At 45.0% G+C, this 14997-nt stretch overlaps 1 protein-coding gene across 3 annotated transcripts in view; it reads left to right on the forward strand.

Annotated features, from left to right (window-relative positions):
- The first annotated feature begins 855 nt into the window (after window positions 1-855).
- GSK3B (glycogen synthase kinase 3 beta) overlaps window positions 856-14997 on the forward strand; it is a 1215699-nt gene continuing 1201557 nt past the window's right edge. Inside the window, exon 1 of one of the 3 annotated variants that reach the window (XM_069635848.1) lies at window positions 856-2558. In XM_069635848.1, coding sequence (XP_069491949.1) covers window positions 2471-2558 — 88 coding nt within the window. In that variant the 5' untranslated portion in view covers window positions 856-2470. The remainder of the gene's footprint in view (window positions 2559-14997) is intronic. The other 2 variants (XM_069635849.1, XM_069635850.1) reach the window with 2 other exon arrangements.

The following is a 14997-nucleotide window of genomic DNA, read 5'->3' on the forward strand; positions in this document are numbered from 1 at the left end:
TGAAAAGTAGGGGATGAGGCCCAGGCATTGCCAGACAGCCGTAGCTCCACATACACGTCACCCATGGCGGCCATGTTGGAGTTATTCATATTCCATGTAGTGGCTATCGTGCAAAGGCATCTTAATGAATGTAGGAAAACAAAATGCAAAGTAACCACTGGATTTGGTGTACCTTTTATTTAGGTTCAACCCTTTTTATGGATTCTATAGCATTTAACAATTACATAAGTAATTGCGGGACAGGATACTGAGAGGCAAAAGAGCTTGACATGAACGAAAAGTAGAATATTATAACTGACAAGCTCACGTTCTTTCACTTATTGGGCATCGTGTGCGTCCATTTCCGGCGCTAGCTGATTGGCCAATTAAGTCGCTATGGGAGAGTGGAATTACATCATTGAAACTGAATAAAGGCCAGTAGGTCATTAGGGATTGCTTTTGTATTAACCTTTTGCAAGTCTTGTTTTACCGAGCTGGAAAGTAGCAGGGATAAAAAGAGCGGTAGAGTGTGAAAATTGAAGTAAAGTAGCTGCTGCTACTGCGGATGTTTTAATTCCCAGACAGTCGAAAAGTATGATAATCGGGCGAATGAAAAGTATAGCGCAAATATTGTGGCCATTTTAGCGTTTGCAATTTCAGACAAATACGGGTCTTGAGGGACTGCCATGTTGAAGTCAGGCAGAAAGCCCTTTGCCACCTATGATGAGAGTGTGTGGTTTCACCCCTGTAAATTGAGTGTTGGTCGCTCCGTTGCCTGACCTTAACATGGCGACCTTTCTTTTTCTTTTGACTGCTTGACACAAGTCCGCATGCGCAATAGGACGCAGCTGTCAGGGGCAGCTGGTGGTATTCTGGAAGGCGTTGTGCTCAGACAGCGCAGGGGGCGGGTGAGTGTGCGCCGCCTCACTTGGCGCAGGGAGGAGCTGCCTACGCGAGGAAGGGAAAAAAAAAAGCCAGAGAGAGACTAGCGGAGTGCGGCGGCGAGGCGGAGGTAGCGGGGCCCGGACAAAGAGACGCGGGGAACCCGAACGGGAGGAGCCTGGGCCCCAGGTACGGCCCCAGGAAGCAAGGAGCACCGGGGAGTCAGTAGGCGGCAGGAGGTAGCGCCAGCCCCCCACCCCTGGGGCGCCCCTGCAGCCCCCCCCTCACCACCGCTCCCCTTCCGGCCATGGCGGTCCCCCCCAGCGCCGCCCAGACCAGGTTCTAAATGACCGGCGGCAACACAAAGAGAGGAACGTCACAGGCCCGCAAGAGAACCTGGAGAGGCCGAGATAACAGCACAAAATATCCACCCCCAATAACACACTAATAGGAGCCTGCAACCTCAGGGGACGCCCATGAGCCCCCTTCCCTCCCCCTCAAAATACTGCACACAAGGAGCTGGGAGTCAGCTATTCTCCAATACCCGCATGCAGAAAACCCCCAAAGCAACCTAGACGCACATGGGAGCAGTAAACCCCATTATTACTTACTTTAAATTCACCATTGAAGCTACCAAAGAGCCCAGGAAGGAATATATGTCCAAGCCTTATAAACGGAAACCACCTGGGTTGAAATAAATAGCAACACCCTCCCATCTCCTTAAAAAGGAAGGGGAAACGGAGGCCCGGAGAACAAAAGACCCATGCCCCCTCCAATGAAGGAAACCAATCCAGGAGCCTGGGTAGAGGACCACCCGATTTCCCCCATCTCACTACTCTGAGGCTCGAAACCTACCAGGAGCATCATCATCTCATAACCCCCTTCCACCTGCTCCTTGCCAGCTGGGTAAGAACAGAAGCCTCTCGTAAATGCCCTAAAGATCTGGCTGCCAGCAAGAGGAGAGGGGCCGACTTCCATTGCAGCTCGCCTGTGCATGAGATCTGACTGCCAGCAAGAGGAGACCAGGCCTCGATCGCCAGAGGCAGTCGGGGTGGGTGCACCTCCCCGCGGGCTGCTGCTCTCCTGACCAGCCCTGGTGCCAGAGAGAGGCAGCCACCTAGGCTGTTAATGATCGCCTCGTCCCCTTTCTACAGGCCTTCATCTGCACCTTGGGATGCTGTAGGAGGAAGGCATCCTTGCGTCGGGTGCTGCATATTTTCCCCCTGACCGTTCCGGTGCAAGGGTGGAGTTTAGATTCCTGGCTCATCGTTCATCCCCATCGCTTCTCCGCTGATTCGGCATTTCTTTCCACGAGCAAGAGCTGTCCAGTCACAGGGTTCAGCGCTGTAAGGGCTGGTGGCTTCCTTCGGTTCCAGGGTTCCAGGAGTTCATGCTCGCCTTTTGGCTTCCCAGCTCTTTCCCCCTGCGAGATGATCAGGCCCGCACCCGGCGTGGTGTAGGAGACCGCACCCGCTGGATAAGAAGGCGCTGATTTATTTTGGGGTTCCTGTGCTCTCCCATTTATTGGACGGGTTGATGTCCCATCTCTGCTTCTGCCAGAGCCCATCCTAGCAGCGGCCCAGGAGGAGAGACGGCTGAAGGAGGCACCATGTCGGGGCGACCGAGGACCACCTCCTTTGCAGAGAGCTGCAAGCCGGTGCAGCAACCATCGGCTTTTGGCAGCATGAAAGTTAGCAGTGAGTATTGGCCATCCTCTGCATGCGGTGTGAATGACTGCGAATGCTCCAGCGATCTGCACCGTCTGTGGTTTTTAATTCACCCCGTGTCCCTGTTCCGAACTCTGGAACAGTCATCATTTCCCCCCCATCCCCGACCCTCCCTTCAGATGGTTTTGGAAGATGGCACGTACGATGATGGGGTTGGGTTCTGCATGCTTGCTCTGTCATTAGTACTTCTGGTGCCGATTCTCATAGTTTTTTAGGTCAGTAATTTTTCAATGAGATTTTGAGCTAAACGACATGGGGCATATTTAAAAGTCAGTTGTGGATTAGCTGTTCTTGAATTTTGATCGATGCCATTTTGAAACTTCTTGGTAGGTTTGTGGACAACTTAACACTGGATAGGTTTGTTTTCCTTTGCACTGCCTCTTTTCGAAAACTCCTTTTGGCTCACTGGTGCACCATTGGGTATTGGCTGGCGGGTGCTATATCAAACAGGTGGGGTAACCAGGCCCTTAATGAACAGCCTCTTCTTAATATACATTTTGTTTTTTCATTGTATAATATATATATATATTTTTTTAAAGCACTCGCCTGGCCGCTTACTATTTATTTGTACACCTCTGTAAATGCAACTGTGTATAACTGCTCAGCCAACCTGTGCCCACTTCACGCAGTGTGTTAATGAGCTCATGGTAGCGAGTCATTTGTAGTTAAGTCACTTGGAAGCTGTATACCAACCCAGTTTCGTCAATAAACTGGGGGGCGTGATCAATTCAGCGAGAAGTGGAGTGGAGGTTTCACTTTGCTAATTTTACTAAAAAGGTCAATGTACATTTGTTTGGTGACATGAGTGGCTTACGAGATACATGTATTCCCGTATACTGTTGTTTCATCGACCAGAGTTACGTGATTAGTTCATGGTGGGCACAAGGGGGTAGCATAGGTGGGTATAGAGGGGTGTTTTTTGTTGTTGGAGGGAGTCGTATTGGGGCACCCCCACTTAAATAAAAAATGCAGCATGCAACCTGCCATGAAGTTACTTGTTTTCTTTATTGTGGTTCGATCAAAACATTAACCTTGTAATTCTATTACATAAAACATTACAATATTCTAATAAAACACTTTAAATATATAATTATTAGATCTTTAATAAAAGAACAACATTCTATCTTTACCTGCAATAAGGCAGCTATCGGGGCGCACAATTTGCACTCGGTCCATTGGCTAGTGGTAATTGACACTTGGCGAGTGAGAAATGGTGTACTGTGTGTATGCATAGAATTGAAGTGCAGAGTGATTTAAAAAAAAAATGTATGGGCGCTAGTTGCTTGCAACTGTAAATGTTACACCCTCCAGATATAATACTAAAATCAAAACCCCCATCTCTTTTCATACTCTTAAACCTTCTATTTCTTCGCACACACTTTGTTCCAAAACTCATCTGCTTTAAGCCAATCTACGAAATAAACAAAATAATGCACATTTTTCAAGCAACGTCTTGTTACTGGACAATTTATCATAAGATGTTTTAGTTTCACAATCATTGCACAAAGTCAATAACTTACCTTCCGACCATAAGCGCTTTTCCAATACCTTCCCTGTATGCAAAAGATTTAAGCAAAAACATAATTTGTTCACACCACATTGCATTTGGGAATCTCTTCAGGTAATTAAGGACCAAGCCCAATGACTCATACAAGGAACAGAATGTAGAGTGAAGGTGATAGCTGCACAATTTATCAGTAGTAAAGATCCAATCGGCAGTAAATGACGCTTTCTTAATCCCAACTGGATTTTCCCATAATTGAGATAATTGCCTACCAGTAACCCCCAAATAAGTCAATGCCATTGTTTTCAACTTCATAAGTAGGGGGGGGTCCAAACCCTTCACCATAGATACCTTCAAGCCCACATACAAAGATTCATGATTGGGTGCCATTATCTTCTCATACTTTGACGCAATACACCAATCTAACCCAGCCTTAAGCGATGTCAAACCTTAGAGAGGCTATAGGTAATGGGTAAGGATGCTGGCAGGTTTAAGACCTTCTTCCAAATCCTTCTTGCCTCTCTCTTAATAATTCATAAGATTGTGATTCCGCTTCAGCCTCCTATAAATTAACTGTTATCACCTTTGCTTTATAAAACCTGATATAGTGGCAACATGAAAAATCAATATTTGCAATGTATTTTATGCATTTGACATACCATTAATTTGTGAGAAACAGATCAACTGGTAAGTGGTGTAGTCATATTCATTAGATATGGGGGGAGTTTGCAGGGCGGTCAAACCCACATTTAACTGCAGAACATAAAAAAAAAAGTACGAAATAAATTGAAATTTTGGGCATTCAGTCATTTTTAGTGATCCTAGTTCCACCAAACACTTTCGTTTTGTTTCGATTTTACTGTGAAAGTAAATGTTATCCAGTTTGAGTGACCCAAAGCAAGTTCTGGAGCGCAATTGGCAGAGCAATGAAAGCTCAGGATAGGAGGCATGTTGTCCAGATGATGGTCATTTGGTAGCGTTGGGCGTCGGAGACGGATCATTTGATATTCTGAACAGTTTAATAAGGGATCCATAGTTAACGTTGCTCTCTTCAGAAGCCCAAGAGCTATAACCTCTATGCAGAGAACCAAACTAGTAATTTTCATGTGTGTGGTTTGGCTACTAGTTGGACACACAGCACATTATTTTCGCCATTGTCTCGCCAGTAATTTTACCACCTTCTTAAGGGAGACTGCAAGATGAACTAATTTATAAACATGGCTAAACATCATGACTCTACAAAGTTGCTGTATGACATCAGATCACTTGTCTTGCATATAAAATCTCACTTCTCACTTCTTCAGAAAGCACAACAGGAAAATTACACTGCATGTACCAGTTTCTGTGGTGTTAAAACCCAACATAAGTCGGCTTCCTAATCACCGTTCAAATCTCGGACTGTCCCTGCAGGGACTACCGGACCCTGCCTTGACATGACACTGTTGAATGCTCAATTTCTTGACCATACCATTCATTGAGGAGCAATGGAAGATTCAAGCACACAACCCTAAACCTGATCAACAGTGCTGCTGCAGAACTATCAGCACAAATTACATCAAAATTACAAACACCTTCTTTTGCATTGCTCCGAAACATTAAAGTGGAGAAGAGCCTACTTGAGACCCCTAATAGACAGTGACTCCTTACATGAAGAACAAGTCTGGTGGAATAGACTGATGAGTGGATCGAGAACAACCTGGGCGTTAGCAACTTCCAAAATATTAAAGAATGCTTTGGAGTCTTGTCTACGCAATTCAGAGAGGCTGGAAGGAGCAGATTCCAGTGTACCAAAAAGTACAAGATGAGTGCGGAATCCAATCAGACCTCAAGTCTAAAAGGGAAACTGCAAAGCCCAAAACTCTTGCTTCAAATTGAAATAAACTGACAAAGAAAGACTAGAAAAGACTAGAAAAGAAATTTTGACTGCCTGCTTATTCTGTTTTTGCAAAATCATTGAATTGATAGAAGCAAAATAAAAAAAAAAAAAAAAAAAAAAAAAAAACAAAGAACATCAGCACAAATTATCATCCTTGGAGATTTCAACCTGAGGTACAATGACCCCAATGACTCTCCAGCCTCCTCCTTAGCCAACGTGCTAGCTGAGCATGGCTCCCTACAACTCAGCTCTCAACCTACCCATCAGAAAGGTAGAATCATCAACTGGGTAGCGGCTCTCAATTGTAATATTACCTGTAAAGCCCCCAACCTCTTGCATTGACTGATCACTACCTCATCCCATTAGATATCATTATCAATAACTTAGACACTAAAGAATGCCCTACAGCACCAGCTTGTCCCACCAGGAACAAGTGTAGCATCACCACTGAAGCCCTAATACCTTTCGTCCTCCCCACTCTCAACGCACTACCGGCCACTGCCGACCTTAACCTACTGGTCCACACCTTCAACGACTCCGTGGCCATTGCCATTGACACCATCGCCCTATTTAACTGTGCAAAGGAAAACCTAGAGCTCATTTGAACTCCTGGTACACCCCCGAACTCAAAATATTGAGAAAAAAGAAAGCTAAGCTAGAAACACTATGGAAAACAGAACCATCTGCTGAAAACAAAACTAATCTTACGAACATCTCCTCCTTATATAAAAAGGAGATAATTCGCACCAAGAAAGGAGCCTACAACATTAGGATAGAACGGGCAGGATCCTGCACCAAAGAATTATTTAATATACTAAAGGAATAAGAAAATCCTATTCCACCCATAGATACTTGCACGAAAGACAAACCCTGGTGCACCAGTATCCAGAGTGCTCTTGCCAATAAAATTACAGGCCTCCAAACCAAAATAGAGGATAAACGACAACAACTTACCAGTAATACGCCTACCAGTCTAAGTTCATTACCGACCTCCGACACTAACTTAGGCTTCACATTTAAAAAGGTAACTATACCGGAATTACAAAAAATGATAGTCTCTTTAAAACCATCTAACCGCAAAGGGGACAGCTGCCCGGCCCAGATCATAAAAGACACAGCCAGAGATCTATTCCCCTTTCATCACTAAACTAATCAACCTGTCTTTGACTACTAATTCAGTCCCTAGCAACCTGAAACAATCATGGGTTCTCCCACTTCTAGAAAGAAAAAAAAAAAACAATTATTAGACCCAGCCATACCCACCAATTACAGACCCATCATCACGGTCCCATTCTTGCTAAATATTCTTGGACGAGTTGCCTACCTGCAAATTCACGACTACCTGGAGACAAACCAATTGTTAGGAATACATCAATCTGGCTTTAGACCTCAACACGGAACCGCCACGGCCCTTGTTGACCTCAAAAGTCAGATTGATGAAATCAAAGATAAAGGCAACGCCGCCATCCTACTCCTTTTAGACCTCTCAGCGGCCTTCGATTTGGTTGATCACAAAATACTCTGCAACCACCGATCTTCCGCAGCTTACTTCTCCTCCTCTGCTGTCATATGGATACAAGCCTTCTTGGCTAATAGAACCATCAGGGTTTTCTCACCAGTAGCAGCAGCTGACCCCATCCCTATCACCTGTGGTGTCCCACAAGGCTCTTGTGTTTCTCCCACTTTGTACAATATATTTACAAAGCCACTCTTAGACAAACTGGACCATCTGGGTGTCGCCTACACCAATTATGCAGATGACACCCAGATACTCCTTACCCTCTCAGGTAACTACAATGCTGACGTCACTCGGATTAATGAAATCTTCTCCACCATTCAGGCATGGATGGCCATACACGGCCTCTGCCTGAATGATGAGAAAACTGAGCTTCTCCTTGTTGGCTCACCTAATAACCTGTCGAAACTCAGCTATAACTACAATAGTATCATCATCGATGGTAACACTATTCCCATTGTAAAAAGTGTGAAAATCCTTGGCTTTTACCTAGATGCCAACACCAACCTATCCAAACAAATTAACATGACTGCCTCAGCCACTGCCTACACAGGCAAGCGGATCAGGCCCTGTAGACCTTTCCTGTCCTCTAATAGCTGCATTACGCTGGCCAGGGCTCTCGTACAGTCCAAACTGGACTACTGTAACAGTCTATACCTAGGCGCAAACCAATCCATAATTAATAAACTACAGGTACTCCAAAATAACGGGCTACGAGCAGCCTTAAACATCCCAAGACGAGAGCACATCTGTACCACCAGAAAATCGTGCAAATGGCTCTCCATACAACAAAAAAATCGACCTAAAAACCATCTGCCTCACATACAAAGCCTTACACCATCTAGCCCCACCCTATCTCACCAACGAATTCACCATGACATCTGCTACCAGATCCTGCAATACCTTATGCCTGACAGTGCCCAGATTCACCTTAAAGAGCTGGAGGATCCAGCTTCACGGTCCTTGCCTCCCAACTCTGGAACACCCTACCACTCAACATCAAAACTATCGAGTCCTTTCAATCTTTTAGGAAACAGGTTATTGGATGGCTACTGGACAAAAACTAGCATTTCCCATCTGCTCGCCCCTCTGCCTGACGATAATGCCTTTACTTGTGCTTTTTCCCTGTAAACTGTATAAATGTAAACTGTATAAATATGTACCATGTAACAGTTTCCCAAAGCGCCCTTTTACCTCTGCGTCTGGAGCGCTATACAAATAAATAAAACAAAACAAACATACGTACTGGCACTCACACCAAAACTGCTAGAGTACTAGCTTATGTTATGCTGTGTTACTTGGCATTCATATAGCCCTTTATGTATCATTGGTATGACGTCAAAGCTCTGGTAGGATGAACGCTCTCGGGAACCTGTTGAGTACCAGAACTAGTGGACGGCGCTGGACCGTTTCTTGCTCTGCTACTTCTCATGGACATATTTGCACTGCGCAAATAACCTGGCTGACAAAATAAATGGAGCTTGCTGAGCAGAGTGACTAGTACTGGTGTGCATGAGATGCCTCCCGAAGTTGCCCCATTCATGTGTTTGTGTGTGATAATGGAGTTGGGAGCCAGTGTCCCCCATAATAGTGGAAAACAGCTTTTCTCTTGAAAGGCTCAATATTGGGCCCTATGTAATGTTCTTCTCCCAAAGTTCTTTGCTCGACTTTCACTTTTTGTTTATTCTGGATCATAATTAAATTTTTCTTCCTGCTTGGTTCTCTCTGCATTTGGGGGTAGGCGCTATATAAATAAAATCAAACAATACTCAAGTGAACCCCTCTTTAGCCATAATTACACTTCCCATTGTGGCTGAAGAGGTTCTGAGATTCTGAATTACTAGTTGTTTCCTAATTGGGGTTGGAATCCTGATGCACTTGATCACAAGCCTCCAGCTTTTCGAGTGCTCATTGTGCCGTTCTTTTACTGAGCCATTCCACTTCCTGCTCCAGCTTCCTAGCCCTTTCCATTTTTTTTGTCCTCTAGCAGACTGTTTTTGGTCTCTTCTGTTCCCTCCCCCCACCAGTGATTGGGGATTCCCTTCTTAACAAAGGACTTCTGGGCAGCCCTATAAGGGCCCAAAGGCCAGCTTTTGACTAAGCAGCTCCACTCCGTGTTTGCCTGAGATGCCTGCCACAGTCATCCAGCAGCGATGGATACGGTAAGTGTGGTTAGATCCACTCTTGTGTTGGTCAGTCATATCTCACATTTAACCAAATTGTGTACGGTCGCTTCACCTTGCTTTTAGCCCATTTGAGTTAGTCGGCCATATCTCACGTTTAGCCACATTTTTATAATGTAGCCCGATTCTGCAATTAGCCTAATTATGTAAGATGGCAATTTTCTGCATCTAGCAATTGCACGACTAGCCATTTGGCACACTTAGATTTGTGAAGACTAGCCACTCCTCACATTTATCTAAAATGTGAAGATTAGCCAAGCATAACGCTTGGATAGAATTATGAAGACTGTCCATGCATCAGTTAGATTATGAAATTAACCATGTGTTTCACAAGATTGTGAAGATTAATCATGCGTCACATTAAATACATTAGTTTAGATAGAAGAATTTGGAGCTTAGTTAATGTACTAATCATCCCGCTCCCCTCCAACACACCACCCAAGTTACTATACGCGCCCAGTTGGCTAGTGAATTCTTACACAAACGCACACCCCACACAGGCAAGACTTGCATACAAAAAACAATCCCTGATACTGGACAATAGCCATACGGATACAACAGTCCAGTGTGCCCAACCAGACCTACCAACCAATATCACCCCTCCACCACCCCCCCCCCCCCCCCCCCGGAACCACCCCCACCCATAACAAGCATTGACAGAGTAAATCCAGGCATTGAGCATTACCGTACGGAAACAAGCCAGTGCATGCAATCACCATCTGCAAGCCAGCACAGATGCCAGTTTCTCCTAGTTCTGTACCTATCCTTTCACTCTGCCCTCACTAACCCCCTTCCTCTTTCTTGCAGAGCCACGTGCATGTCTAGAAACTGCCCCTGGGTGGTAGCGGTGAACGGTATACATCAACGCAACATAATATGGCAGGTCATTTGCAGCCCTTCCACCACCTCTGGTTGTTAAACTGAACCATTTGTGCTGCAGCCCGATTTGGTGACCGTGGACCAGCCAAATCTTTGCCACTTTTGCTAGCGGCACACCAGCATGAAGTTTGTCTTTCAGCTTGTTCCACACAGCATGTATTGGAACAAAAGTGTTCTTTTTCTGTAGCGCTTCATGCTGGATTCCTTCCACTTAGTGCTTAGATGCCCTAGGGCTAGGCGTGCTATATAAATAAAGTAAATAGATGAGTAGTTTGGTGATTGCTTTTATTATCCAATGCAATGGTACTCAGTTTGGTGTCCATGGGCAAGGAAGAAGGGTTGAGGCGACCCTGCTGGCATTCAAAGTGCAGGCTGGCCTATGTGAGCTGAGCATTTAGCTCTGGTATCTGTGAAACTTGGAAATGATCTTTTCAGGGATAACAATGTAAAGTTTCAAGCTACTAACCAGCAAGTGCCTCACAATCTCAGTTCTATACATAATCCAGTTTCTTGCTTGCCAATAGTCCCAGTGGCTAGGTGGTGAGTACAACATGTTCACCTTTCTCTTATCATTGACCAAGTAAAGACCACCAAACTGCGGCCAGCCTCTAGTTATCTCCTGATTGTTTCATTACTCTGCAGTGCTTTTGCTCTGCATAGCTCAAGATAAAAACGTACATCTCCCAAATTGCACTACACCTGTCCACAAAAGTTATAATCTGGTCCAGGCTTGTAAGGATATGTAGCGAGGCAGAGTGCATTTTGGTACCTGTTGCTTTTTATGGGAGGTATGCTCCATACGTAACTTTCATTTCTTTGACTTTATACTGCCTTCACTATTTTCCATTTTCCTCGATTTAGGCTTCTTCCAGCCGCCCAAGCTTACCAGACTGATGCCTGCAATCAGTTTAGGAGAACAGTCACCCAACCTGTGTTCTTACAGTCTGCAGCACTTGCTCAAGCACGTTTTCAATCCAGATTCTGGCACAGAGCAGCATAGCTGTCTGTGTAACTATCCCCTCTTACTCCCCAAAGATTTGAAAGGAAAATCACGGCAGTTTGTATGAGACTGTTGCAAAGTATGTGACCTTTGTGGGTTGGGCCTCTAATCACCTTAACCCAAAGCAGGCCCGCCACTTAAGAAGCAAGTGCACGTTTGTACAATAAACTTGCTTTATGTACAATCAGCCAGGAGGAGCTGGATGACGCTGTACAGTCAAACTAAACAGTCTCTGCGAACCACAAAAGTTGACGCACTAGATACATTCCCATATATGTTATTACTATCCCCCCAAATGTGATTGGATTTCTTTTGTATAGGTCTTGACCAGTCTTTCTCCAATTCCCCCCCCCCTTGTCATGGGTCACATTTTATCTTAACTACCATCTTCAGTTCATGTGTACAAAACACCCTCTTTTATGATTTATCCATGGTAGGTGATGACATCACATAGTTGCACTGTAAATGCAACCTCAGTGGAACCTTTCCTGACCACCCCAGCATGACAAGGATGAAAGGGCGATGGCGAGAAAGGAAGACCTCCCACTTTGGATCCTCTTCTTTGGAAAACATGCAGCATGTAATGCACATTCCTTGACATGTCTTGAGTGGTTGGTCCAGAAATCTAGACTTTGCGTGTATGTTCTCAGGGCTTGCAAAATCTACTAGCCCACTAGCATTGGCGAGTAGTTTTTACAAAGGGCGAGTACCATTTGCATGATACATGACCTTACTGGCGAGTATAGGGATGTTGGAAACGTACTTTTCATTTACTGCAATCACGCTTTGTTTGCAGTAAATGGCAAATACAGGTTTCACTGTGCATCCTTGACCGCATTGCAGCAAATATGATATGATGGTTTATTTATGTAGCACCTATAAACAATGTGTTTCAAAGCGCGTCAAGGCAAGGGAGGGAACAATGGGAAATACAGTGACATTCTTACAGGCCAGGAACAGTAAGGATGTGAAATTAACTATTGTACTCAGCCTGATGACATTTCAGATAGTGCAAGAGCTAAGACATAGATAAGGAAGGGAGGGGGAGATTGGGAAGGACATGGAAACGGACTACCCTACTATTTCTGGTAGAGCTGGAGAAAACAAAAGGGGAGGGAGAGGGGTGCAGAAATGGAGTGGGGGAACAAAACAAGCCACTATCGTACTAGGCCTGATGACATTTCAGATGGTGCTGGATGGGGTGAGGGGAAGAAAAAAAGTAAGGGGAGGAGACGGACGAGATTGCTATCATACTAGGTCCAGGGACAATTCTGATAGCTTAAGTGCATAGAAGAAAGTAAGGGGAGGCGATAGGAAAAGGGAGAGGAGGAGAGAACGGAGAAAGAGGGGAGAGCAAATAAATACCATATGTAGTGTGCTTGTGGTAATATGCACCATTTGACAATAGGCACTGGTAAATATTTTGTCGCCAGTCATCTTGGGGCACTTGCATTTCTCTTAGGTTGAGTATGTAAACTAAGGAACTCGCCCTGCAGGTCTAGTGGGATTTTAAAGAATTTGCAAGGCCTGGCTTCTCTCTCTCTGTTTAGGGAGGCCGTTCAGCGTGTATCTGTGTAATGTGCTTCAAAGAGAAATGCATCTTGTAGTCCGGGCAACCTTGACACCATTGTCTTGCAGTGGGATTGGAGTACCAGTACAGACTGATGGTGTGATCATGAGGATGGGAGAGAATGTAACGGCGGGGCATCAAACTGGAAAGCGCAGGTGCATTTTCAAGGAGCAGTAGATGGCGAAGAAGTGCTGGTACTAGTACATTAATGTTCCTGATATTTTATACTAGTGGAAAGGGTCGGAAGTGTGAGGAATGGAACGTTTGAAAGGGTGTGGATAGCAGAGTTCTAGGAGATGGTGGATGACTGGTTTTGAGGGACCGATGGTGCTAACACCTGGAGAGATTTCAAGCCTAGAATTAGGAGTCTGAAAATTGTGTTTTTTGCGCATGGAGACTGAGCCAGTGTGAAGACGGTGAGGGGAGATGAGCAGGGGCCAGTCTTGTGGTGGCTCCTTTTATTAAGTGATCAACTGTGCTTGCCTGCATTATGCGAAGCAACATGCATTCTGAGAGCTGTTTCTGGCACTGCACAAGCATCTACATGAAGAAAGTGAATACATTCTGAAATATGCAGCCCTGTTTTGGAATTTGCAGAGGGTAGGGAAATGTGATCTGGGATGTAGTTCTGTGCCAGAACCTATGCTGAGTGAGTGCTTGTTGTAACATAAGTAATGAGAGGTAGGTAAACCCATTCAGGCTCGTATAACCCTGTCATAAAAGTACTGGATGGGGGACAAGCTTGAACCACAGCATTGGATGGTCTGTGAATTGTGGAAAATTAACCCTGTAGTTCCTGGTAACTTCGTAAAAGAGAAGCAAACTGGCTTGCATTTGGTCTATGCAGGCTTGCAATGGCAAAGTATGGCCTGTTGTGTAAATATTTTCATGGTACCTGACCCTGTGGTCGAGCGTCCCTTCTGAAGTGCTTATGTGGACTAATTAAACTGTCCAAAGCTTCCCTCTAGATGGCAGTGGTACACAAGGTTAATCCCGGTTTCCTGGAAGTCAGTCTGCCATTCAAACATGTTGATGAAGCCAGTCTGCTGGGAAAGTGGGTGACTCTTGCAGCAAAGAGGTAGTCTGCTTGCTTCTGCTCCTCCTAGGAAGAGATCGGAGGAGGGGCAACTGAGACCTGTAAGTAGTGTGAAGAACCAGGAATGAAACGCAGACCCAGGACTCATTGTGATTGGTATAAACCTTTGTTGAATAATAAAGGGGTTGGAAAATGCCTCACTATCCCTACTATAAGAGGTGTTTCCCTACCTCATACAAAACAAAGGGTCTGTTAGGTGTCAAGATGCACAAAGCAAAAATGTCCTGTAGCCTAAATCCTATCCTAGCCCTCGCCTTCTAAAACTAACTCTAAGGTGTTGAGGGTATTCTCTTCAGCTTTGAAACTGCGTAAATGTTCAAGTTCAACAAAAATGTAACTCCAACAGAAGTTCCAAATGGATAATGTTTAATTTTGTGCAGGTGCCAGACTCCCAATAACACCTGCTATACTCTCCTGCCAGGTTCTCTTGTTCAATTCCTTATGGGCGCGTCCCAGTTCCATGGTTCACCTGGTATACTCTCCTGCCACGACTTTGTTGCAATCTCTCTCTAATTCAGTGCAAAGGGTATGGCTCTTCCCCAAGCTACTTCACAGCAAAGTACTGTGAATATGAAGAGGACAGTGAATCCAATGAGGATTACTCTCTCCCCACTCTCGGCAATCTGTTCATTCTTTCAGGGTCTCTTTGCCTCCATTTTAGTTTCCTCCGCTTCTTCTAGGTTCACCAGCAACATAAGTTCTTTCACTCCACTTGTATGTATTCGGGTACTTGCCTCTGTATTTGCTGGATTCGAGCGGCTTTCCCAGTCACCGCACAGAGCGTT

The sequence above is a fragment of the Ambystoma mexicanum genome, chromosome 7p (assembly GCF_040938575.1).
Source record: "Ambystoma mexicanum isolate Mex_15411 chromosome 7p, UKY_AmexF1_1, whole genome shotgun sequence".
NCBI classification, from domain to species: domain Eukaryota; kingdom Metazoa; phylum Chordata; class Amphibia; order Caudata; family Ambystomatidae; genus Ambystoma; species Ambystoma mexicanum.